The following is a 24,741-nucleotide window of genomic DNA, read 5'->3' on the forward strand; positions in this document are numbered from 1 at the left end:
GGTGTTTTCTTGGCACACTTTAGGCCCCTTAGTGCCAATTGGGCATCGTTTAAAAGCCACGGCCTACCTGAACTTTGTTTCTGACCATGTCCATCCCTTTGGCCACCATGAACCCATCCTCTGATGGCTACTTCCAGTAGGATAATGCACCATGTCTCAAAGCTCGAGTCATTTCAGATTGGTTTCTTGAACATGACAATGAGTTCACTTTACTAAAAAGGGCCCCACAGTCACCAGATCTCAACCCAATAGAGCATCTATGGGATGTGGTGGATTGGGAGCTCCATGCTCTGGATGTGCATCCCACAAATCTCCATCAACTGCAAGATGCTATCCTATCAATATGGGCCAACATTGCTAAAGAATGCTTTCGGCACCTTATTGAATCAATGCTATGTAGAATTAAGGCAGTTCTGAAGGCGAAAGGGGGTCTATTTACACTCCAAACTATGTTTATGTTTATGATTATGATAACATGATAACTAATACTAGTTTGCAATAAAGCAGAACAACAGAAATTTTTGGTACAGGTGAAATAAATGGAAATGGATGACACCAGAAGTCAGACAAATTCAATTTGCAAATGGCAATTTGCAAGTACTCATTCATTAAACGCACAGGTAAACCAATGCGTTTTGAGTCTAGATTTGAATGTTACTACTGTAGCAACACATCTAATCTCTTCTGGAAGCTGGTTCCAGCTGTGGCTGGAATAATATTTAAAAGCAGACTCACCATGCTTAGAGTGAACCCTTGGTATTTCTATCTGATGTAATCCTAATGATCTGAGTGATCTGTTTATATTCACTGAGCATATCTGCAATGTATTGAGGTCCTAGGCCATTGGATGATTTATATACTAGTAATTATACTTTTAAATAAATCCCAAATGTAACTGAGAGCCAATCTAAAGACCTGAGGACTGGTGTGATATGTTCATATTTTCTGAACCTGCTCAGAATCCTGGCAGCAGCGTTCTGTATGAGCTGCAACTCACTTATGGTGTTTTAGGAAGGCCAGTGAGGAGGCCATTACAGTAATCCACCTTGCTGGTGATGAAAGCATGCACAAGTTTCTCTAAGTCTTGACAGGAAACAAAGCATCTAATTCTTGCAAATGGTGGTGTGCTAATTTAGTTGTTGCTTTGACATGACTACTGAAACTAAGGTCTGACTCTAGAGTCACATCAAGATTCCAGATTCCAGTAAAAAAAAAAAAATACAATGCGGAGGAAATATTAAAGTACTGAATTTATTTTTGATAGAAAAGGTTTTGCTTCCGGAAAAATATAAACCTTCGATTTGATCAGTGCTTGATGCAAATTCTATTACAAATATATACAAAATACACGTACATAAACTTGTTATTAGATATACAAGGCATTGTAGTGGTTTTCCATTCATGTGAATCAGACGTGGTGTGCATAGATAAAGCACAGAGAAAAGGCAGCTTGGTATTAAGAAATGCCAAAGATAATGTCCACAACAGAATTATAGGAAAGCTCCTGTTTGAACGGTAGGAAATATCAGTAATTAATTTACTTTATATAAATCTACTTCACTATAATACACTGAAATGGAGTTAACAATGTATATCATGTGCTAGTAAACAAAGAACAAACAAAATGAATAAATGTCATTGTTCTATTATGCCTGATGGAAAAACAAACACTGATCTTCTTTTTTTTTAGCCTGTCGATTAAAAATTAACAAGTTGTAAGAAAATAAAAACTGGCTGTGCTTTAGTAGTTGTATAAAATATGTTTACAGTACAATTGATTTAGAAAGGCTGTTTATATGTTGCTAAATGACATTACTACCTACAGTTAAGTCAGTATTGTTTGTACAGAAATATTTGTAAATCAAGAAGGTGAAATGTAAATGTTTATTGTGATTATATTGTTGTTATAAATTGAATTTTGGCATCAGTGATGCATCAGTGTAGTGCTGATTCACTCGTACCTACAGAACGTATTTGCCTTTTTTCGTTCTGCAACTGAAAAACTAAAGTATATTATAAAGAGCTAGAGTCTAAGCAGAGAATGACCTATTAGACCTTTTTTGATACTAAACACATCTTTCGGTTTCTCGCCTGTAAGATTAACATATTTTTTAATGTGTTTTGGTCTATCAACTGCATTGTTATTTGTGTTGCTTTTGCTATACTACACTATTAATGGCAAACATTTACTTTTCTTTCATTCATTCACATGACTACCCTGTGCTAACAGGCATTTTTGGAAAATGTTCACTGATGTGTTCCTTTCCCGTCTACTAATACCCTGGTATCTCCCATCAGTCTCTCTTAACATACACCTAATGAAATCATTAGTTCTCATGATTGGTCTCTAAAAAAATTCAATCATGTTTCCTTCCATCTATATGTATTCATTCACTTTATACAAAAGTAAGACTCTTGTTTCTTCTATTTATCCCTAATTACTTTAAGTACAATATAACATAATGTCTCACATTGTCTTATATTCTTCTTAATTCAGTTTCTAAATGGCTTAAACTCTGAACTGATCTCCTCTAAAAGGCATTTTTTTACACAAAACTTAAAGGGATCATTAATGCTTTTCTTTCAAAAGGGTCTCTAAGGTGGAACTGAGGTCTAGATGAATAAAGCCATGACTGAAATCTATTAGACTCACTGACAGATAAAATGTCAGGTGTCTTAAAAATGTGTGAAAAGATGTTGTCCAGTTTTATGGACAGAAAAAAGTTTAACCCCAGGTTGTACAATATGATGTATAATTGGGGTTGATGTGGCGCAGCAATTAATGCTTAAGGGTGGAAACCAGAAGACTGGAGTTTCAGTATCTATCATTTATATCAGAGCAGGATTGAAGTTACTCTGTGTCCAGGAATGGAGCGCCAATCCTTTTCATTGTATGTACTGCATCAACAGGTAGCTCCCATTGACGCCTCATTCCACAGATTCCTCTCTCGGCTTCAGCAGGAACTGGTCTGTAAATTGCTCTCGGTGAGGATGGAGGTTATGCTGGAATGATCATACAATCCATCATCATCATCATCATCAGAGCTGAGCACTGAAGACTCCAGAGCTGACTGCCGGGCCTGCTGGATCTTCCTTCTGAGGATGAAATAAGGCAATTTGACAGTAGTGTCCTATGGTATAACATACTGTACAATACATTTTAAATAAAAGTTCATTTTGGTGTAATTATTATACATCAAGTTTTTATTTTTAGGTTTAATTTATTATTATTATTATTTACTATTATTTAGAACAGTGATTCTCATACAGGGATCCAGGGCCCACTAGGGGGAATGAATGAAAACAGAATGAAAAGTATTTAAATTTATATGATTATTAATTTAATTAATATGTATAATATTATTAAAGCAAATCTAACATAACTAACTTGCTTTTTTGGGTTTTTTTATCCTCAATGGTGCTTTTACCTGTGCTTTTTCAGATATTACTTTTTCATGCAGTGTGGACTATAGTTGTTTGTGAGTGTATAAGGTCTGCAAAGTTTTAAAGATCAAAGTGCACAATAAATTAAGTTATCTCTCTCTCAAAACAAAGAAAGAATCGATTCTGAATTGCAGAAAGAAGTCATCAGTAATTCCACTCATGTAACTTGCATGCAAAAACACAACAATGTAACACATTTGCATAATAACCACCAACTATATTCAGTGGATGCCCGCAGCACTCTAGCTGGTTCGCGTTGAGTACGAACTTGATACTGTTAGTTCGTACTGAACGCAATATATATGATGTCTTACGTCATCAGCGTCTTGACAACAGAACCGGAAGAGAATACAATGCTGAATAAAGTCGTGGTTTTTGTTATTTTTTGGACTAGAATGTATTTTCGATGCTTCAAAACATTCTTACTAACCCACTGATGTCACATGGACTACTTTGATGATGTCTTTATTTTCTCTCTGGACAAGGAAAGTATACAGTACATACATTTTCAATAGAGGGACAGAAAGCTCTCAGACTAAATCTGAAATATCTTAAACTGTGTTCTAGGGATGGGCAACGATTAATCGCATCCAAAATAAAAGTTTGTGTTTACATGATATATGTGTGTGTGGTGTGTATAATTATTTTGTATTTATAAATACTAACACATGCATGTATATATTTAAGAAAAATGTGTTCTTAAAGTCCCTGTAAAGGCAATTCTACAAAAAAGTTCTAAACACATTATAAATGTTACATATCTATTGCTAAAACATATTACAAAGTCTGTGAACTGTGAAGTACTGAAATGTGGAGTTAAACAGTTTTTCACCATTGCAATTTTACGGATTAATTGGGCGGGGCTAAAACATGGCTCCGTGACGCACTGGAACCCATGAGCTGCTGGACACCCCCCTATTTGATGACGCACAGAGTCTGATCTCCCCCTCTCCACACACACGTCACTCCCCGAGCACATTCGCATTCACAGCTCAATCGCGAGTGACTGTCAGTACTATTAGTTACTACAGCTGAGCCTACAGTTTTCTAGCTAGCTATGCCTTCGACACTGACATGCATGGGCTACTACCTGGATGCGATCATGTACAAAACAGATCGGTATCTTCATTTAAATTCCCCTTAAAACGATCACATCAAGAAGAGGTTTTTAGAGAGCCTATAGCACTACCTTGATGAAGAGCTGAGGATCACCGCCAACACCTGCCTCTGTAGAGATCGTTTTACACTAGATCGTTTTATAAACTTTCCTCAGAGACAACTTGGATTCACTGATAATTCACTGATAATCCGCTGTTACTGGTGAACGTGGCCGAAACGACGATCTCCCGCCTCAGTGTTCATCCTCCCGTCTCCAAAATCTAATCAGCTAATATCACCGTCAACAGCTTTCCCGTGAGTGGGTGTGGTTTCCACGCAGCCAGCGGACACGCCCCCAGCGTTTGAGAGCAGAGAATCTGCTCATTTTTTCATGATTTTGATTGCTTATTTTATGTACTTCCCTGCTTTTTTATCATTCAAATTTGCCTGGGTGGCTAATAACACATTTTTCTGTGGTATGACAGACTCAGAACACATACTTAATTTTGACTTTACAGGGACTTTAATATATCAAATATTTATACATAATATTAATTACATATAAATATATATATGCAAATATTTCTTAAATATATACATGCATGTGTGTGTATTTATATATACAAAATAATTATACACACGCATATATTAAATAAACACAAACTTTTATTTTGGATGCGATTAATCGCGATTAATCGTTGCCCATCCCTACTGTGTTCTGAAGATGATCATAGGTCTTACGGGCTTGGGACAACATGAGGGTGAGTCATTAATGACATAATTTTCATTTTTGGGTGAACTAACCCTTTTAGGGATTAGAGATGCAAGCAGTTTGTTCACTCTTGCATTTTAAGAGACACACACTGCCATCTGGAGGCCTTGTTGAGTATTAATGTTTTAAGTAATAAACTCCATATTACACACACATATACTATAGGTCTTATTCTGAATACTGCCCCAAACACATTAAGGAAAAAGCACAAAGGAAACCAGCCATAATTGCTCTCTATTTAAAAAATAATAATTCAGTGTTCCAAACATGAACTCATGAAATAGGGGGAAAAAAATAACTTTACATACTCCGTCACACACACTTACTTGAGTTCATTCTCTAGCACTGTGACTTTGGATTGCAGGGCATCCTTCTGTTCCTGCTGCTCCTCCATGTCTCTGATGGCCTTCCTCCTCAATCCCTCCAGTCGCTCTGCCTCGGCCTCTCCCTCATCCACCTGCCGCTTCAGAGCCTTCACACGTAGAGTCAGCTGCAGGACCACACATGCATTAAACATACATTCCACAGGTCTCTCAACCAAATACACAGATCACATGGTGTAGAAGAAGACACACTACTCTGTGTACATTTAAAGTGTGTATGATTCACCTGGTCCCTCTGTTCCGTGTGCTGCTGTCTTTCCTCATCCAGGGTGATGTTCAGCTCTTTTAGTTTCCTCTCCAACCGTCGCTGAGAGGACACTACAGAATTCTTCTCTCTGAAAAAACACAATTATGCGCTTGTACCTCAGGATGTGCTGAATCTGTAGTGTATTGAGTTTTCTTATACTTAAGATTCTTCAGGTGCTGTGGCTTGATGATTTTGTTAACTTCTTGTTAATTTAATAATAAAAAATCCTTGTGCATATACAAACACTTTTTTTGTATACAAATGCTAGTAAAAATATTGGCAGGGCAAATTAAAATCTGACCAAATAACAAATAAACCTCCTGACCATTCCCATAATGTAATTTACATAATGTAGTCAAATTTAATTTAATGAATTCACTTAAAAGTAGAAGATTTCGTGAACCACTTTACGAACTGCAATATCTGCGGCCTGTGTATTTTCTAGCACCTTAGATTGATTAAAGAGGAGTGCTTTTCTCTAGCATTCTGTAGTCCTTTGTGGATAATGTAATTGTTTCAGCCACTTCATGGTAGTGGCTTAAGAACTTCAGTTCATTATATCCTTTATTTACCTCTCCTCAGTGCGCAGTCTCTCCTCGAGTTCCTGGATTTTGCTCTCCAGCTGAGACACGCCAGTTGAGGAACGTGACTGGCCCTCCATCTCAGTTACGCGAGACTTATACTCCTTTATCTGAAAGATATGCAGATTAGATGAAATCCTGTGGCCAATCTGAATTAATGCATTTTTCTCTTCACTTGTTTAACTGTACACTCTTATCACACTTGTTACCACAGATAATGCAGTATACACTACGACATCTACTATAGAGTTGGATGGTCACAGTGCGTACCTGTCTCTCCAGAGCATTTTTGTCCAGCTCCAGATCTTGCTTGGAGGACCGTTCTTGCATGAGCTCTGCACGCAGCTGTTCAATCTACACAAGGCACCATATTTACATTAAAAAATTTAATTAACTTTTGCTTAGATAACACTTTATGAATAATTTAATATGGCACTAATGAGCCCTGATGTCCACAGATGATAACAGTGTATGTATACCTGATCTCTGCTCCTGGTGATTCTTTCTGTCAACATCTCCGCACTGTTCTTCTCCTCATCTAACTCAAGCTCTAAATGCTTGATTTTATCCTGCAGGTGGAGACAAACATAGCATACAGTGAGGAGAGAGTTACACCACCACATTATAATCTCTAAGACAACAAATGTGGAAACCTCCAAGCTGCGGATTTCTCGAGATCGGTCGTTTTGTGTGCTACGCTGAGTCTCCATCTCACTCTCCAGATGCTTGAGGCGATTGCTGAGCAGCTCTTTATCTAATAAAGCATTGTCTCGTTCCTCATAACTTGAGAACAGCTCCTTCTTTTGACGGGCCAACTAGAAACAAACAAAATTGAATCACTACAAATTGTTGACTTATTAATTTGCTTAGCCAAATTCAAAACAAAAGTAGGAATATTTGTAAGAGGGCAGTGTGGCACCTCCTCCTGTAGGGAATGAATGGTGCTCTGAGCTCTCTCCAGCTCACTGAGCTTTTCTTTGGTGTTTTTATGCGAGTCCTGCTGCTCTTTCCTCCACTTCTCTCTTTGCTCATCCAGCTGAGCCTGCAGGAGCCGCACCTCCTCACGGGACGCAGCAGACAAGCGTTCCATCTGACAAAAAAAAGCGAGAGAGGGGCAGGAGGATGCAAAAGAGGGAGATTAAAAAAAGACAAAGTAAAGGACAGACTAATAATAAAAATGTAAAATGACACTAGACGGACTCAAATTTGTGTTGATAAGCACATACCTCTTTATTGAGTTTGTCTAGTGCTCTATCCTGCTGCCTCCTCTGATCATCGAGCTGCACGTTCTCCTTGCGGACCGCGTCTCTGTCCTTCTCCTTCTCTTCCATATTCCGAGCCAGCTCGTCCCTCTCCAGGCCCAGCCTGGAGTTCTCGCGCCTGGACTCTTCCAGCTGCTGCCTCAGTTTCCTGGTCTCCTCCTGTTGCTCCTGCTCAGCTTCAATACTCTGAGACATGCGCTCCTGCAGCTGAGACTACAGACACAGACGGTTAAACACGTCAGAGAAAAAGAGGGCGAACAGATGAGCGGATGAAGTAATGTGTGTGTTTTAATGCATGACAATCAACTAGGGATGTCAAAAGTGACAAATAGGATTTCGAAAACACAAATTATGGTGCGAGTTTTCAACCATTAACTGATGAAAACAGATTGTTATAGTCTGAGTGGGAGGGAAGGTGTATCATTATATAACCATGGCTATCAACATTAATGCGGATTCATTAATGTAACTCCTTTTTTATTTCAAAACTCTCTCAATCCACATTAGCATTTTCCTCTCCCATCCAGTAAAGTTGAATAATGCAAGTCTTTATAAACTATCTTCTTATTAAACTGTCTGTACACACTGTCTGTAAACTCATTACATTCGATTATCATGAAAACAAATCTCGGAGAACGATCGACTAGGTACCAATGTGTTGTTAAGACCAAAGGTTCATTTTGCGCCGCAGTTGTCCTTAAATGTGTGTTCTAACCTCCAGGCGTGTGAGCTTCTCCTTCATACGCGTGTTGGTTTCCTCGAGCTCCTTGTGCTCATGTGTCAGATTGTTTGCTTGGGTTTGAGCAGAGCTGAGTTTGTCTCTCTCTGCCTGCAGCTCTTCTTCAGCTGAGAGCAGCTGACTGCGCAGTCGGCCCACTTCCTCTCGCATGTCACTCAACTCCCCGCGCAAAGCCTCCACCAATGAGGGTTCAGCTAGCTGCCGGGGGTTTATAAAAATCAGAAGTAAAAAACAAGAGGAGGAAAACTGTTATTAGGTCATACCAATTTTAGCCATACTGTACCTGTTTGGCCCTCTCATGAGCTTTTGTGAGCTCTTCCTTATCTCTGCGTGACTGGTCCTTCAGCCTGTCAATTTCATATTTCTGCTCTGCTTCAAGCTCCTGTTTGCTCTTCTTTAATAAAACGATTTCCATTGTCTTCTTGTCGAGATCCGTTTTTAATTTATTCATATCTGCCTGGGCCTTCTGCAGGTCAGCTTGAGAACGTTCAAGTTCCTATGAAAATAAAAATAGTACTTTAAGAAAACATTTATTCATTTAACATTCATGAGCAGATGAGAGTGAACTGTATGTACCTGACTGACTGTCTGTGTCTGTTTGGGATCTGGTAACTGCTGTTTCATTGTGCTGACTTTCTCCTGCAGATCTTTCAGCTCCTCTTCAAACTCCTCTTTCTCCAGACGAGACTGGAGTAACCTAACATACACGCACATATACACACATAGTATAAACATACACAAACAAAACACATCAAAAAAGATAAACTGAGTCATTAATAACAAATATGTACATATTCTGCAGTGTATAGCAACTATTGAACAGCCCATGATGACTTCTTATAACATGACATAGCTCCTCATATTTCCTGATAATGGTAATTTGGATGGACAAAGTATTGATTGAGTGTCAAGATCCATAATAATGTGATTAAATATTATAAAAGCAATGTTCCCTAAGTGCACATTTTATTAGTCTCAATTAATGGTGTCATCTGGGTTTGTTAATGGCAAACCATTTAAAGATGGAGAAATTAGCTTAGTGTCTTTAAATTTGAAGATTAGCAGTGTCTTTTCTGAATCAAAGAAATGTGGTGATGTAGTTGCACGTTACTATATGTACTTACTATAGTAATAACAGTAAATTACGTACAATTACAAATAACTAACCCTAAACCTAACCGTAACTCTTTAGTAAGTACATGTAGTCAATTTGTATTACTCAGTAGTTATTTGAGTAAGTACAATGTAACTACATCACCTTAACCAAAAAATGTAATAAGCAGAAGGATTTGGGAGGATGAACTGGTGACGTAACAGGGTAATCAGAATTACAATCGTAAGTAAGCTAATTCTTCTGAATTAAGTAAGGATTTAATGTTTTTGAATTGTGATTTGGTACACTTAAAAAATATCACACAAAAGCATTTATCCAATGTATTTTTAAATCAATTGTTTAAAATTATGATTGTGATCTAAGACTCTACAAAGCAGACTTATAAATACTAATGGTTGCAATCATATCTACAAATAAATCTAGATTTTTGTCTCAGCTACTCTGAGAGTGCATCTCACGCTTTAGGTTGAACCAGTTGTCCACTGCACCGACAAAAAGTGTAAAATGAAAAAAGGGAGACAAAAACATATTAACAAAAGAATAATGTAAACTAATTCAATTATGCCAAAAAACTAATCAGTGTAAGTGTGACTCACTCTTGTTTGGTGTTACGTAGCTCTTCTCTACTGGACTGGAACTGCTCTCTCCAATGGTTTCCCTCATCTCTGCTCTCTTCCAATTGCTGCTGAAGAGACCTTACCGTAGAGTTCACACGGTGACGCTCAGCTTCAATAGTTGCCTGAGACTAAGGCACAGAGATATAGTTGCATGATTCCTACAAAGTGCTTCAAGTTTTAACATTGCTCCTTATATTTTATATTATAGGTGTTCACCAGGGTTCTGATTTCTTTGTACATTTCGCAGACCCTTGGATGTGTACCTGTGAAACCTGCTCCATGCTTGCTCGTAGTCGCTCCATGTCTTGGCTGTACTGCTCTCTGAGAGCTTCTATCTCCTTGTCATGAGAGGAAACCTCATCTTTCAGTGCCCCCTTTAAAGCAGTCAGCTCCCTCTCTCTCTGCCTCAGAATGTCCTCCTGCTTCTGACGCAGCGCTGCAGCTTCAGCCAAATCAGCTCTCACTGCCATCAACTCCTGTACACACAAATCATAACTTTTTATTAAACTCAATACCATCATAGTGACATAATTTTACTGCTAGTACTTTGTCAGCAGCCTAATGTGTACATTATGTGTTTATGAAACATTTATAAGGGTTTTCACAGGTTTCAAAAACATAAACACTTATCACCTGTCACTGTCCCCAAAAGCAAAAAAGTTGATTCGTCATCAAAGAACATTTTAGTCTCAGTCTGAGGTGTATGTGCATTTGTGCCAGTGTAATTACCATATGCATCGTGTCAGTTTGAGCCTTGTTGTCTGTCTCTCTTCTCAGCTCCTCCTGTAGTCCTGCCAGCTGATCCTCCACCTCTCTAACATGAGACTCTGCATTCTCTCTGTCCATTCGCAACTGAGTTAGCCTGAGAGAGAGATAAGCACACAAAAACAACATAACAACTATACCTTATATTCTACATAATCTGCAGATGTGGGAATATCCATGTTGGTTTATCTTACTCTGAATGTATTTGGTGCAGCTCTGTGTTCTTCCTTCCCAGCTGTTCCTGCAGCAGCACGTTTTCATCCAGACATTTCTCAAGCTCCTCCTTTAAGTCATCAGGTCTGCTCACCTGAAATTCAAGTGACAATGGTTCTATGGTTGTGCTCATAATATATACGTTTTTTTAATATGTTTACTTTCCCCTTTTGAAAACTTAAAGATATTCAAGAGAATAAGATATTTAAAAAATAAAATGAGATCATAATTATTTTGTTGTATTTATGTTTATTATGTTTTCCGCATCCGCATGCAGTGTGGAAGCTCTAACCTGTTAAAGTAGTTCACTTTAAAAAAACTTTTGCTGATAATTTACTCACCCCCAAGGTTTTTGATGAAACTGTAAACTGTTCAAAGGGCTTTAAACGATTCCAGACGATGAATCATTTTCATCGTCTGATGATTCATTTTGATGAACGAGTTGGAACAGGAGAGTCACGAACGCGCATCACAGAAAGGAGCAAGTCGACCATTTGAGCTTATAAAACTTAAACTTTTTTTTTTTTTTTAAATGAGCGATCGTTTCGCTTGATAAGAACCTTATTTATCGTCTGGAATCATTTAAAGCCCTTTGAACAGTTTGTAGTTTGCACTGAAACTGACTTTTGGACCTTGAACCGTTTGGTTACCAGTGAAGTCCATTATATGGAGAAAAATCCTGGAATGTTTTCATCCAAAACATTAATTTCTTTTCGACTGAAGAAAGAATAACATGGATATCTTGGATTACATGGGGGTGAGTAAATTATCAGCAGAAGTTTTTTTATTTAAAGTGAAGTACTCCTTTAACATGGGTGTGAAAAAAAATATGCAGTGCAAACGGAGGTATGTGTGAAACAGGCGTTAATGACTATTGCTTGCAGTTTTATCAATGTTTATGACAACCAATATGGTCTGAGCCACTGTGGGGAAAAATGTAAATGTGCAAAGCTTGCAGGACCTAGAACATACATACCATGACAACACATATAATTCATAATGTAATAAATAAAATAATGAATCATTTTACATACATTTATGAGCAGATCTCAATTCAAAGATACTGTATCTAGACTGTCTATATATACTAAGATCTCTGACAGGGCAGGAAAACAGTGCATGATGATTGTAAAGTGACATCAAGTGTTTCCATTGTTTTACCCACTCCATGCAGTCTGTCAGAGGCTAACAGGACTAACCAGGACAGTCATGTGCGTCAAAACGTGCATGTTTTTCATGTAAACAAGGCATTATCAGATTAGCCTAAAACACTATAATTCAAGTCGCTATGATAGTATCTAGACGACAAAGTAGTCATTAGTGGTTTGCTACCCCGTTGAGGCATAATAGACATAATCCTGTGTAAAGTTCACTATTCAAAGTAATTGCTCACAAAAAAAAAGTCCTTTGCTTTTAAGAAATTATTACTTCACAAGTGAAGTGTTTGAGATTTCTACATTACAAAATGCACCCAAAAGCTCAGCATTCCAGACAAAGACTATTATGAATAATATTATACATACATATGATGTTTTATCACATAAGTCACAGGCCTTTGGGTCATTGTTACACTGAATTACTAGTGATATTCTATTTTAAAATAAAATAGGAAAATATCTTTGTAAACATTAAGCACATTATGCAAGTTTAGAAGTTCTGTAACGTCCAGGTATTTTTCGATTTGCTGTGCCACTTTTAAAATTCTCATAATTATCTTGAGCTCAGTTGCTCAGAAACTCGATTAACATGATGTTAACTTGTTCCTGGCAGCAAAAATCAGACAAATCCATCAGGCATCTTGGTTCTCTCTCTATGTCAGGTAATTATACTGAGGCTAAATGGTCCACTGTTTGCCTCCGAAAGTAACTCTCGTGCCTTGCATTTCAAACATAAACTTAGGGTTTACTGAAATGTTAAAATATAAAATTGACAGGGATATTCAATTGCAATCTTTTTAAGTGCTTATAATTTCTGATGGTATATTATTGGGATTTATACATTTATATTAGATCAGACTGTCAGACTTGTGTGTCCATTAGTAGAAAATTGAGTTTGTGTGTAGATGATGGCAGAGGAAAAGATTTCTCACTCCTCTTACTCTAAACTGGGCTCAGCTGTTGTAAGTGAGGTGGGATCTGCTTTCAATTCATTACAGCTTAGCAAAAGATGCCAACACCTAAAAAGCCATCAAATGTAATGCCCATTTTAGCAATGCCTGTCTGAGTACCGAACACAGAGCCAACTGAGCCTACATTCACAGCCAGACAGTGTTTTATCACTAGAGTAAATCACCTCTCACTGCTGACACATGTTTACGATAGCTTTTTAAAAATGGCAGATTTATTCGCAGCTGGGTTTAGTCAAAGTCAATTGACTCAATGGTTATCTTGGTTACACCCTGGGCAGCTATTTTTTTAAGTAAATAATACAAGTGTATTTTATATGTACTTGATTCGAGAATGGCGGCAATATACAAAACTGTCTGTCAAGATTATTTCTCAATAACAGCTCATACTTCACTAAAAGTGTGCATTAAAAAAGCCAACTGGCTCAAAGGGCAAGACTTGTGCACAAATTACACATAGCCTCTGGTTTAATATACCTGAACTGCCTTTTACGATACAAGTAATTTTATATCCTGCACAGAACATTGTCTTTTTTGTTTGTTTTATCATGAATTGTGATTCAGTTCACCTGAAATAGTTTTGGGAGCAGATGTTAAGCTTTGAGCTAAACTGGTTGTGTCATGGTGGTGGAAGCACCCTAAATAGAAGTCATTCATTAGTTTTAAATGTAGGGTATATGATCAGGTGTTCAAACTCAGAGTGAACAAATAGCAATGTTTAAAATTTGATTAACTAAGATACACTGTACCTTCAGGCCTTGAATCTTATTACAGATGACTCGAACTCTGTGCTTAATGGAAGCATCTCCCTCTGTACTCCTGAGGAATTAGGAGAAACAAAATCTTACTAATGACATTCAGACTGTATATATTGTTTGCAAATCAGAACAATGGTTTACCCCTGACGTAGAACATCGTATATTATTTGCTGTATCTGATCTTCGGTTGAGAACTCTGACCCTGAACTTTGACCCTGGTCCATCAACAGGTCAGGGGTTACCTAAATGGAGATTACGGTCTATTAAACATCAAACACAACCCACACAAATAAGTGCAAAACACAACAGTCTAAGGAGTGGGTTACAATTGTTACATCTTTGAGAGTAGTAACACTTTCTCCGCTGAAACTAACAAGCTACATTAAGCTAAAAGACATTCAATTCCAGAGAGAACAGAGTATCAGGTTGAAGAATTGCTTTACTGTAACCTATTCAAATTACACCGATCCAAAATCCTCACAGCCTTTTAAGGAATCTGAGGAGCACTTCCAAATGCAAAGGCTGATCCAAAGTCTAGATCAAAAAAATGCTAAATTAAAATATAGAGCACACTTTTAATAAACCTCAATATATTTCACCCATCATTTACATGTGCATCAACTGGAGCAGATGAAGAGACAGCCATGACCTTGGCGACAGAACCAGAACCACGTCCCAGGCTGCTGTAGGTAGAAGCAGGGGAGGAAGACAGTGGTGAAGAGTATGTGTTTGAAACGAGAGGTGAAACAGGTAATGGTGAGGTTGAGGTGGGTCTGTTGTCTGCATTTATGATGGGATAGCGCCCCCTGGTAGTGGTTCCAGCTTTATCCGCCTGTGCAGCAGAGCCCTCGTCGAACCTGTCGACGAGTCTGTGAGGAGGAGTCTGACGAATGGAGCTCTGAGCTGATTGGCTGAGAGTTTGCTGGTCGTGTGGAGACATTTCAATTGATTCGGATGAGGTGTAATGACTGCCTCCGGCTCTCCCTCTTCCCAAAGTGCCATTCAGCCCTGTCTGGTAGGAGCCACCCCACTGATTTCTCTCCATCCTTTCTAAAGGCCGCGCCCTCTCTGGTCCCATACCAACACCTCCATCCAGGTTGCCGTAGCTACCAGAGCGTCCATCACCAAGCGGCCGTCGGAGTTGATCTGTAAAGTCTTCGCTGCTGTTTTCTCTTTCCAACAGGGAGCCGTGAGACTGAGCCCGGCGCAGTTGGGTATACTCTCCAGAAGAGAAATACGGCCCCTGAATTACCCCATCCTCTCTCCTCCTAACACAGACACAATCAGCAAAATACAAAGATACAGATTTAAAGTTTGTTTAAAAATATAAGCACTGCCATTTCTGTTGTATATGTGAAACAATAAACAGCAAACTTGGTGGCACCAGTGGCACAGGTCTCAAAAGTTAGTCTAGAGTACTGAAAGATATTATCAACTACAGTGTAAAACTACTATGTATTATCCATTTGTATTATGCCAAGACAACTTTTAATTTAACTCCTCAGATAAACCCAGCCTTATTTAAAGTTGTATAATATGTATTATATACAGGACATTCACGAAAAGCAACATAAATCTATAGCAAAATTGCCTGATTATTTATTTAATCACAAAATGTAACTACTGTATATTATTGCCCAACTCTTTAAATAAAGTTGGATATACCGGTATAGGCATGTCCAACTTTATCTGCATACACACAATATTCTCTCATTGGGAATCTCTCATGCTTGCATCATCTCGATCAATGTTAACTATTATCAGCCATTTTATCAAGAAAGATAAACATATATAGGCAACAAATTTTAAGATCAGAGGGTTTTAAGATATAATGAAAAATCAACAAATGTCACATTTAATAAAAAAAATGATTAGGAGCATACCTAGGCAGGCTGCTGTAGGCAGGTGTTTGGGTTCTCAACTGTACTCCATATGAATCTCCTTTTTCTCCATCTTTCAGCACAACGTAGGGCTGCCCACCGATGCCCTGCACCCTCACTGCTACTCCATAGCGAGACGGCTGTTTTTTGGATCCGTCTTTTCGAGGCTGCCCACTCCCCCCCCCTCCGGTGTCTTGCAGGTCATTTATAAAGCGAATCTGTACCCCATAGTCCACGGGGGTCTTCCTACCTGAGACAGGAGCGGACATCCTAAAGGTGAGACGAAAATTATATTAAGTGTACAGTCAATGTACAGTATATCACAGAATGTCAAAGTGTACTTGTCCCGTGACTCTCAAATACTCAAAAAGAACTATTTTCCCCCTCTCATTCTCTGCAAAGACATAAAAAAAATCTTAAATAAGATTGTGGGATAAATAACCCACAACCATCTCTATCTGAATCACAACAGTACATCGAAATAAAAAATATATATATATATATATATATATATATATGTGTGTGTGTGTGTGTGTGTGTGTGTGTGTGTTTTCCATCACAGCGCTGCATGTTCTTTCTCCAATACCAGTTAAGTCACTTTCCCCTTTACATACACTCCTCTCGTCAATCCTAAAAAAAGCACTTCACTTCAACAAGGATACTATGGTGAATTCCCTTTTCTTAGTGGTGGATCTTGGTTCAGGATTGGGGGTAGTGTCCTACTTTATTTTATAATATGTGATCTTAACATTTTTTCTAGCATTTAGTTCTGAATGCAAAATGTTTTGCTTATACACAAATGCCTTTACTAAACTAAAATATTAAATCTTATCAATATTTTAATATAAATGTAATAATCTGAGATTTCAATTTCAACTTGTTGGTGAAAAGTGGTGTTATACTCTATAATGAAGCCAAGTGGTTGGAGGGGGCTGAACAGGAAAATCCTTTTTGTTTATGGAATGTGCACTTCATACAATGAAACCAGGAACATGCATTAATATAATAAAGTAAATGGGTTCAATATCACATTGACTTCAACAACCTTGTAGACAACGATGGTCTGTCTTGAAATGTTTCAAGCCTGTGTTACTCTAAATGAAATTTTGAATGGGATTTTTACTACCAGAACCCTACTGTTGTGCTCTATTGAGATACAGACCGACACAGAAATGCAGACAATCCAATGAGGCCGGATTGAATTACACTCTCCTCAAAGCTGCCCATTACCTCTGACTCCTGGCAGAAAACCCAATGTCCTTCATTATTCATTAACCTGAACACACACGCACGTTTGTTTTTCACGATGGAGAAGTTCCATCATGGCTTTGGCTTTCTATCCTAAACCACACACCATTTTATTTTTATTTTTATTTAGACCTACCATGTTACTACTTCTCATCAAAACCAAAGCTTCAGTATTCATGATGTAATGGAGAAGAAAACTGAAGGTGTGGCTGGTGTGATGGAATGAAAATAAATCTCCAAATAAGGAACATTAAAGCATGAAGGGTGTGACGGGGAACAAAGTGCATTCCCAGACGGTGGTAGCCTACATCTTTACCGTTTCTCTTTGTCTTTTTATTTTACTCTCACACTCATCGTCTTGTTCAGTAACAAACTACATCACTGAGATAAACTAAACAGACTGCAAACTACAAACACAGTCAGTCTGATCAGTACTACTGCTCCTCTTACGTGTGTGTGTGTGTTTGTGAGATAACCAGTGTAATAAATTGCATGATAAACCAGAATCAGGGATGTCCGTTCCTATGACTGGATCATGGAAAAAGCACTTTCCCATGTGCTACTCAGCAAATCAGATTCATAATTAACCTACAAAGATATTCCTTTTATTAAACTAACCAAAGGTTCAGTTAAAACAAACTAACAGTCAGCCTGAGATGAGTAAGTGTTAAGAAATACATTCACTATGTGACAGAAAGGAGCCTTCAAGTCTACTATTACAATGTGAATACAATGAATGAGCTCATTATGTGTTTTTGTCATCAGAAAGCTTTTTGAGACGGCTGACGTGTCCATGTCAATGACTGAAAGCAGACACAAGAGAGCCAAGCTCAATACCGGAGACTCTTGTGCTGACAGATAAACAGGTGGAGGGGTTATACTGGTGTAGTGAGAAAGTGGCAGCAGCACTGATCATTTTTCATGATTCATTCATTATCTATGTTTACTGTGGTTGAGGTAGAATTTACAGTGACAATAATTAAATTGCAGCTCTCACATTGGATAGGTGGAGTTTCCAAGACAATAGACTTTGAACGCCATAAAATAACTAAGAAGGACAGGCTTCTTTATAGATAACAGGGGGGACATTGTTGTGAAAGACGACAATTTATCCTGAGGGTCTAAACGAATTCTGAAAACAATTTGTGTGGCAGTCAAATGTAATATTGACAATAAATCTTTAAAATATTTTTTTTCACCATATTATACATAATGAGCCTAACAGTTATGCTGGCACTTTTATCAAAGTCCCTTTAAGACAAGCCAGTTCATTCTGCAGTCATATTAGCAAGCTATTCCAGTCATGCTTCATATACACAAATACTGTTAACACTATACACAAAAGCCTAATTTGGAAGGTAATTGTTTCTCAAGGGGCCGTAAGGTATTTTGTAACATTTACAGGGGCTAGCCAGTGATTTTATTGCCGTCCGAATTCAGAATATCACTGTTTTTCTCAACCACCTGTATATAAAATGGCCGAATAAACTACTGTTTTTTTGATAAACACCAAGGTCATGTGGTGACCTTCTTGCCGCCCGGATCCACGTCCAAGTTTACAAAAAGAGATCAATTCAAAATTCACTGTTTAAATTTTTTCCCCCCGCAGAGCACTGCACGAAGACGATTGCACTTCGCTGTAATTTGGATGCATTTTAAAGATGTAGCCCAAGCGCTTTTAACACTGAAAGGCTGGAAAGTATTTTCAAGAACAATATATCATCACTCAAAAGGAGAAAGAGCAGAAAATCAGGTAAACATTCGAAAGGGCAGCAATACATTAAAAATATAAACCAAGCAGCTTTACGTTTACCTCATGTAAATAAGCGGCTGATTTAAATTATTTCCACTAATTTCTACTTTTTTAATCCATCATTTTGACATAAAATACAAGACCGAAAACTATTTTAACTATATCCCGTATATCTTCAACTTATCAATATTTTGAATTAGCTTTTATTTTTGTTTTATGTTTTTATTTGAACAATTCTGTTACATGATTTTCATTTTTTTATATTTGTTATTTAGACATTTCCTAATATTTTAATATTTATATTTAGCTTTTAATTTTATATTTATTTATAATTTTTCTAATATTGTAATATGTATATTTAGTGTTTACTTTAATTTCAATTTGAGTCATTTTAGTATGTCCAACAAACTTATTTTATTTCAGTTAGTTGCTCATGCAGCAATTCAATTTTTCAGTTTACCTTTATCATTGAATATTTATTTTGTTTTATTTCAGCTTTGTCCCAATTAATATAAACTATTTTTAAGTTTTAGTTAAGAATAACAAAACCAATTTAACTCTCCTCAATCACTTTTGTATATCCACATCCACATGGTGACAGACAGAATATTTATTCTGTTATGACAGTGATCTGGTCATTGGTCAAACATACAGTCAAATTCAGTCACGGTCTAAAACGATCCAATTCCTCTGTGTCAGTGTGTCAGTGGCCAGGCAGACAGAGGCACCATTTAGCCTCTCAGCACTGCATTATCTGATAGGGTGAATGGAGGGAGCCTGTGAGTGCGACAGAGAGGGAGTATGAGGACCCTCTTCCCATTATTACAGTGAAGTGGGGCAGAAAACAAGGGCAGCTATGCTGAGAAGAACACTGCTTCTCTATCACACAGGCTCGCTCCTGCTCTCATACACTGATCCAAATCAGACATGTCACTATTCCCTTCACAGGCAATAGCCGAGGGCATGCAGGCGTTTACATCCAGAACAAACACACTGGATTTAACAAAAGCAACAATGTAAATCAGCCAATTTGCTTTTTCTCTCTTCATAATGAAGCACTCTGAATTATATCTCTTCTATCTATTTCTCTTAATGATGATTTTATGATGACTTCTGCCTGTTTTAAATGTTTTTAACACTAGATCCAACCCTGACTCAACCTTGAATTCAGCAATGTTTCAAATTTCTTTTCAGGTATTGTATTTTTGTATTTTGTTATATTGCATTTAATTGTTTTCACTATTCTATGATTTATGTTTGCAGCAATTCCTCAATTTCCCTGAGATTATTCAAGTATATACCTGCATTCTTAGTTTTGCTTTGCCTTTTTGACGAATAAATCTGCTTAAACAGACAGACAGATATCTCCTTTACACGCAGGCGCAGAACACGACAAGATGACCCAAGATTACACTAACTAACCCAGGATTAAAAATGACCCATTGCATCTCATCTACCCCCAGCATCCTTTATTTCACCCATCCTTTCATAGGCTGATATGCAGCTCATTTCAGTGGCATACTCACTTGATTCATTACCCCTTTATGACCACATAATTTGTGCCACAGAATTCCACAGAAATCACAGCAGACTGTCAATAGAATTCAAGTGCTTGAACACAAAGTTTTGTCTCCATAGCTCATTCAAGCAGAAATGCGTCAAATCTGATCACTTACGCATAAGGACAGAGACACATTCTGTATTGTACCTTTCACGTCTCATTCAAATGCTCTGGGAGATAAAGCCAAAACAAACATTCCAATTTAAAAGTCTTAATGAACCACACTTAAAAATAAATAAATAAATAAATAATTAAAAACTCACACAGGCCCTCCAGGGACATGTGCCCACAGCTGAGTCTGCAACCTCTTGTTCTCCCATTAAATTGAATCTTGAATCTTAAATTGAATCGAGACTCTCAGATGTGGAACGTCTAATTAAATTAGGAGGGAACTGAGGCAATAGGACTCAGAAGACATCTGCGCAGTTTGTATTATCTATGTTGACTATCATAAACCAAAGTCTATGCCTCTACAATCAGTGCATCCGAGTCATGCGTTACATTTTTCCTCACACATACGTAACCCAGCATCAGACTTTCTATTTCAATATAAAATGTGACTTCAGTCACCTCTTTTCTGGTCAGACCTCATTTAATCTAGCATGCTTAGCATTCCCAGAGTCCTTTAGGTTGTTAACACCAATCTCTTAAAGCATACTTCATACATTAACACTTTTGAAGTGGCATATTAAAAGTATGACAACTATCAATGAGAAACACAGCCTAAAGGCTGAATCTCTGGTCTAGTTTCTATTCACTTTGGGGGTGATTTTCCTTGAGAGAGGTGAGATATGGTTCATCTAGATAAGTCTGAATTAAAGAGTCGAGTTGCTATAAGAATGCATCTGAGAAAGTGTAGCCCCTTAGCTTTCATCTCATTTTAAAGAGTCTGGTTTTAGTGCTCGACTCCCCTTTGCATTCTTTGTCTCCAGCCAAACTCCCTCTAAATCTTTCTTTTCCTTTCTACCCCCCTCCCTTCCTACACTTCAATCACTATTCTCGTTTCAAAGACAGACAAACAAGTAGTAGTTCTTCTGTCTGTCTATTGGATCTCACAGGCATGACTGACTCCAGTGTTGCCAAACACAAATCATATGACAACAAGAAACTCAAACAATATAAAATTAAATCTTATCTAATGCTAGCATGTGCTCATGACTCCAGGTTTTTCAGCTTGCAAAAATAAAAGCAAGTTATGACTCCCAGCTGTGAATCACACTTGAAGATTAGCGTCTCATGTCAGGGATAGAGATGTTTTTCCATGGCTCAGCATAAGTCATAGAACCAAGATAACGGTGTGATATGAGGGGGTGCAAGAACAAAACGTTTTGGTTTTATGGTCTAAATATGTGCAAACAATGATTCAAATTAAAAGAAAGCATTTAATGCAATGCCAATGATTCCCAACCAGGATACATCCACTGCTGAGTGTACTTTAGGAGGTTGGAAAGGGATGCTTGATTGGAAAGATTTATCTTTCTTAAAGCTATAAAACATTACTACTTTATTGGAGTTCATAATACAATGTGCCGTTAGTTCTTTCTTGGGGTAATTAATCCAGAATTGCAGCAAGAATTGTTAAATAAATAACATACACAATGAAATACATGAAATACACAACTAAGCTCATGTATCTCATTGGGGGAAGCAACTTGGCGAGTTTTCTAACCCACAGGACTTTGATGAACATGATGAAAAATGATAACAACAGATGTTTTCTTCCATGTGACATAGTCTGTTAAATTAATTACTAAAAAAGAAAAAAGGTATGGAAGTTGTCGATTGGACATTGGCAGATTGACTGAATGTTAAAAATTGAATTACGACGGTCAAAAATGTTGAAAAATAAGCACAGATGAATTCACAATAACATCCATTTGGAAAATACATTTTCATTTTATTTACCATTGCAATCTTATTTTATCCCAACTTTAAAAGTTGAATCATGAGTATAATCATTTTAATACTAATAATGAAGCTAAATTCTATGGATTAGATAAAAGTAACAAATTTATATTTGAGACTTATAACAAAACACGCAGTAAATCACTAATGTAAATGACATAAAATTAGTAGTAGGCTAAAGTGTTTGTGTCCCACTGTTCATCTGGGCCTATAAAATTCTTCTGCACTGAGTCACTGGTTTCAAATCTCGAAAAGTCATAGAGTCTGACTGGATAACATCACGGCTTAACCAAAAGACTAAGAACTTTGAATCAAATAAAAACGAGAGCAATACCTTAACTGACTAAAACGTTGGTTGTTCTTTCAAGTCTTTTTGAACAGCACACGTTTGACAGCCTAACGTTGTTTGACAGAGAAACCTGATCGCTCACGGCAAGTTTGACACTGACTCGTTATTTAAGCCTATTTGAATACAAATTGGGCTACTCTAACAAGGCTTTGAGTGTTTAGCGGGCTTAAACAGTGGGCTGTGGTGAGGTAAACAATCACAATACTGTTAAAACAGGATTGTTTGCCACGTCAATACTTTCAATGGTTTGCTCCCAACGCGAGAAGCGCAGGTGTTCACCTGGCGATGCACCTGCGCTTAGTGCGAAACTCAATGAGATATAAAGTCTCTCGAGGCGATGAGCGCTCATTTTCAGCGTAAACCAGTGGAAAATACTGTAAATAGCCTAGTTACGTGGGCTCGAAAATAATCCTTTGGACAGACATTAATCCAACTTCACAGAAGTAAACTTGAGAAGAACACGAAACAGGACAAAAACACAACTAAGCTGAACAGTATACATACGAGCGAGACAAGTGAGGAATTCCTAAAGGAAGAAAGTTCATCTCGAGAATTCGTTGGAGCATCTGGCGCGCGACAAACAAGTTCAGCAAGCATCAATGTCTAGTCACAGGCTAACTGGTTTAGCGGTGATAGCGAACAAAAATAACATTTATCCTACCTGATATTACGGCAAAGTTTATATTTCACTCTGCCTAATGTTCCTCTGTTACTTCCTGCTGTTCTTCTTCATGAGAGCTGATAGTGTAACAGTAAAAGACTTGTCTTTGAATATGACAGCCCTAACTACTAATCCTCAGGGAAAACATTGGCTAAAGACAACCTGTTACCTTCAGACCGATACTACTTGCCTCGCCCACTCTGCAAGTGGGGAATAATCTCATTGGCTGATAGTGGCGTCGTGGGTGGAACCCATGAAACAATTTCTGCTTCGATTATTGGTTAGGTTGTGTGTCAATCACAATAAAATTGGGAACGTAAATGTGTCTGTGGAAGTGGAACCGTGAAAAATTAATTCAGGTTATGATTTAGAGACACAAAAGTTCAGTTTTGTCACAAAATTGGCTCACTATTTTACTGTAAGCTTATAGTAGGTATGTGGACAAAAAATTAAAACTCAACAAATAGACAAATGGATAGCATACGTGGAAAGACCTGGGTACCCCCTTTACAAAAAGAAAAAAAAAAGGTAAATATGTCAAGTATGAAGAAAGTTACAACATTTTATAGTTCAGTAATCAGCGCCTATTTTTGTCTCATTTCTAAGGTGAAAACAATAGAATTTAGTGTGACCGAAAACAAGTTGTTTTTTCACAAAAATGCTCATAACTTTCTCAATATTCAAGATATCTTAATGAAATTTTCTGTGGAGATGGGTTTTATATAGTTATTTGGATCTAACGTGGGTTTCATGTAGTTATTTGGATCAATACTTGATTTTAACACACGTAAAGACTGATTTGGCCTATCTTTTATAGTATTTTTCTGACGAGCAGTTGTTGAAAATACAAATAATTGAATGGTAAACAACAATTCAAGGAAAATTATATATCCTTAATTTAAAAGATGGATTTTGGTTGATTCATGCTATTTCCAGTTGTGTAAGAATATAGAGTTAACAATACTAATGCTGGTGGAGGAAAGAAAGTGGAGGAGACCACACAAATGTTGAGTGTAGCCTACACGACGCGCTGCATTTTGACAGCTTTTCTGCAGGTAACGTTCAGTGGCAGTAGTCAAAAAAAAAGAGGGGGAGTTTAAATGGCCACAAAATTTTGTACAGCACACCACAAACATATGTTCTTCATGTCTACCTTCCTCTGGAAAGTGTCCAAAGTGGGTAAAAATAATTTCTTGACAGTTGAATTCTTTCGTATTGTTTGAAATCGCCTTTCAGGAGGAAAATGCAGCCTGACTAGAAAAAATT

At 37.6% G+C, this 24,741-nt stretch overlaps 1 protein-coding gene across 1 annotated transcript; it reads right to left on the reverse strand.

Annotated features, from left to right (window-relative positions):
* Positions 1-1,237: 1,237 nt before the first annotated feature.
* Positions 1,238-23,646, reverse strand: cgna (cingulin a). Its single transcript, XM_039679666.2, has 21 exons — positions 23,476-23,646; positions 16,002-16,268; positions 14,729-15,386; positions 14,260-14,360; positions 14,110-14,179; positions 11,217-11,329; positions 10,987-11,119; positions 10,521-10,733; positions 10,237-10,385; positions 9,103-9,223; positions 8,810-9,022; positions 8,503-8,724; positions 7,752-8,000; positions 7,445-7,615; positions 7,179-7,340; positions 7,005-7,094; positions 6,796-6,879; positions 6,517-6,635; positions 5,924-6,032; positions 5,641-5,804; positions 1,238-3,096 (listed from the first exon to the last, which is right to left on the reverse strand). Exons 2-21 carry the CDS (start codon positions 16,265-16,267, stop codon positions 2,955-2,957), a joined length of 3,549 nt encoding a protein of 1,182 aa, XP_039535600.2. The 5' UTR covers position 16,268; positions 23,476-23,646; the 3' UTR covers positions 1,238-2,954.
* Between the last annotated feature and the right edge of the window lie 1,095 nt (positions 23,647-24,741).

This window comes from Pimephales promelas, chromosome 12 (genome assembly GCF_988280905.1).
Source record: "Pimephales promelas chromosome 12, fPimPro1.hap1.1, whole genome shotgun sequence".
Lineage (NCBI taxonomy): Eukaryota > Metazoa > Chordata > Actinopteri > Cypriniformes > Leuciscidae > Pimephales > Pimephales promelas.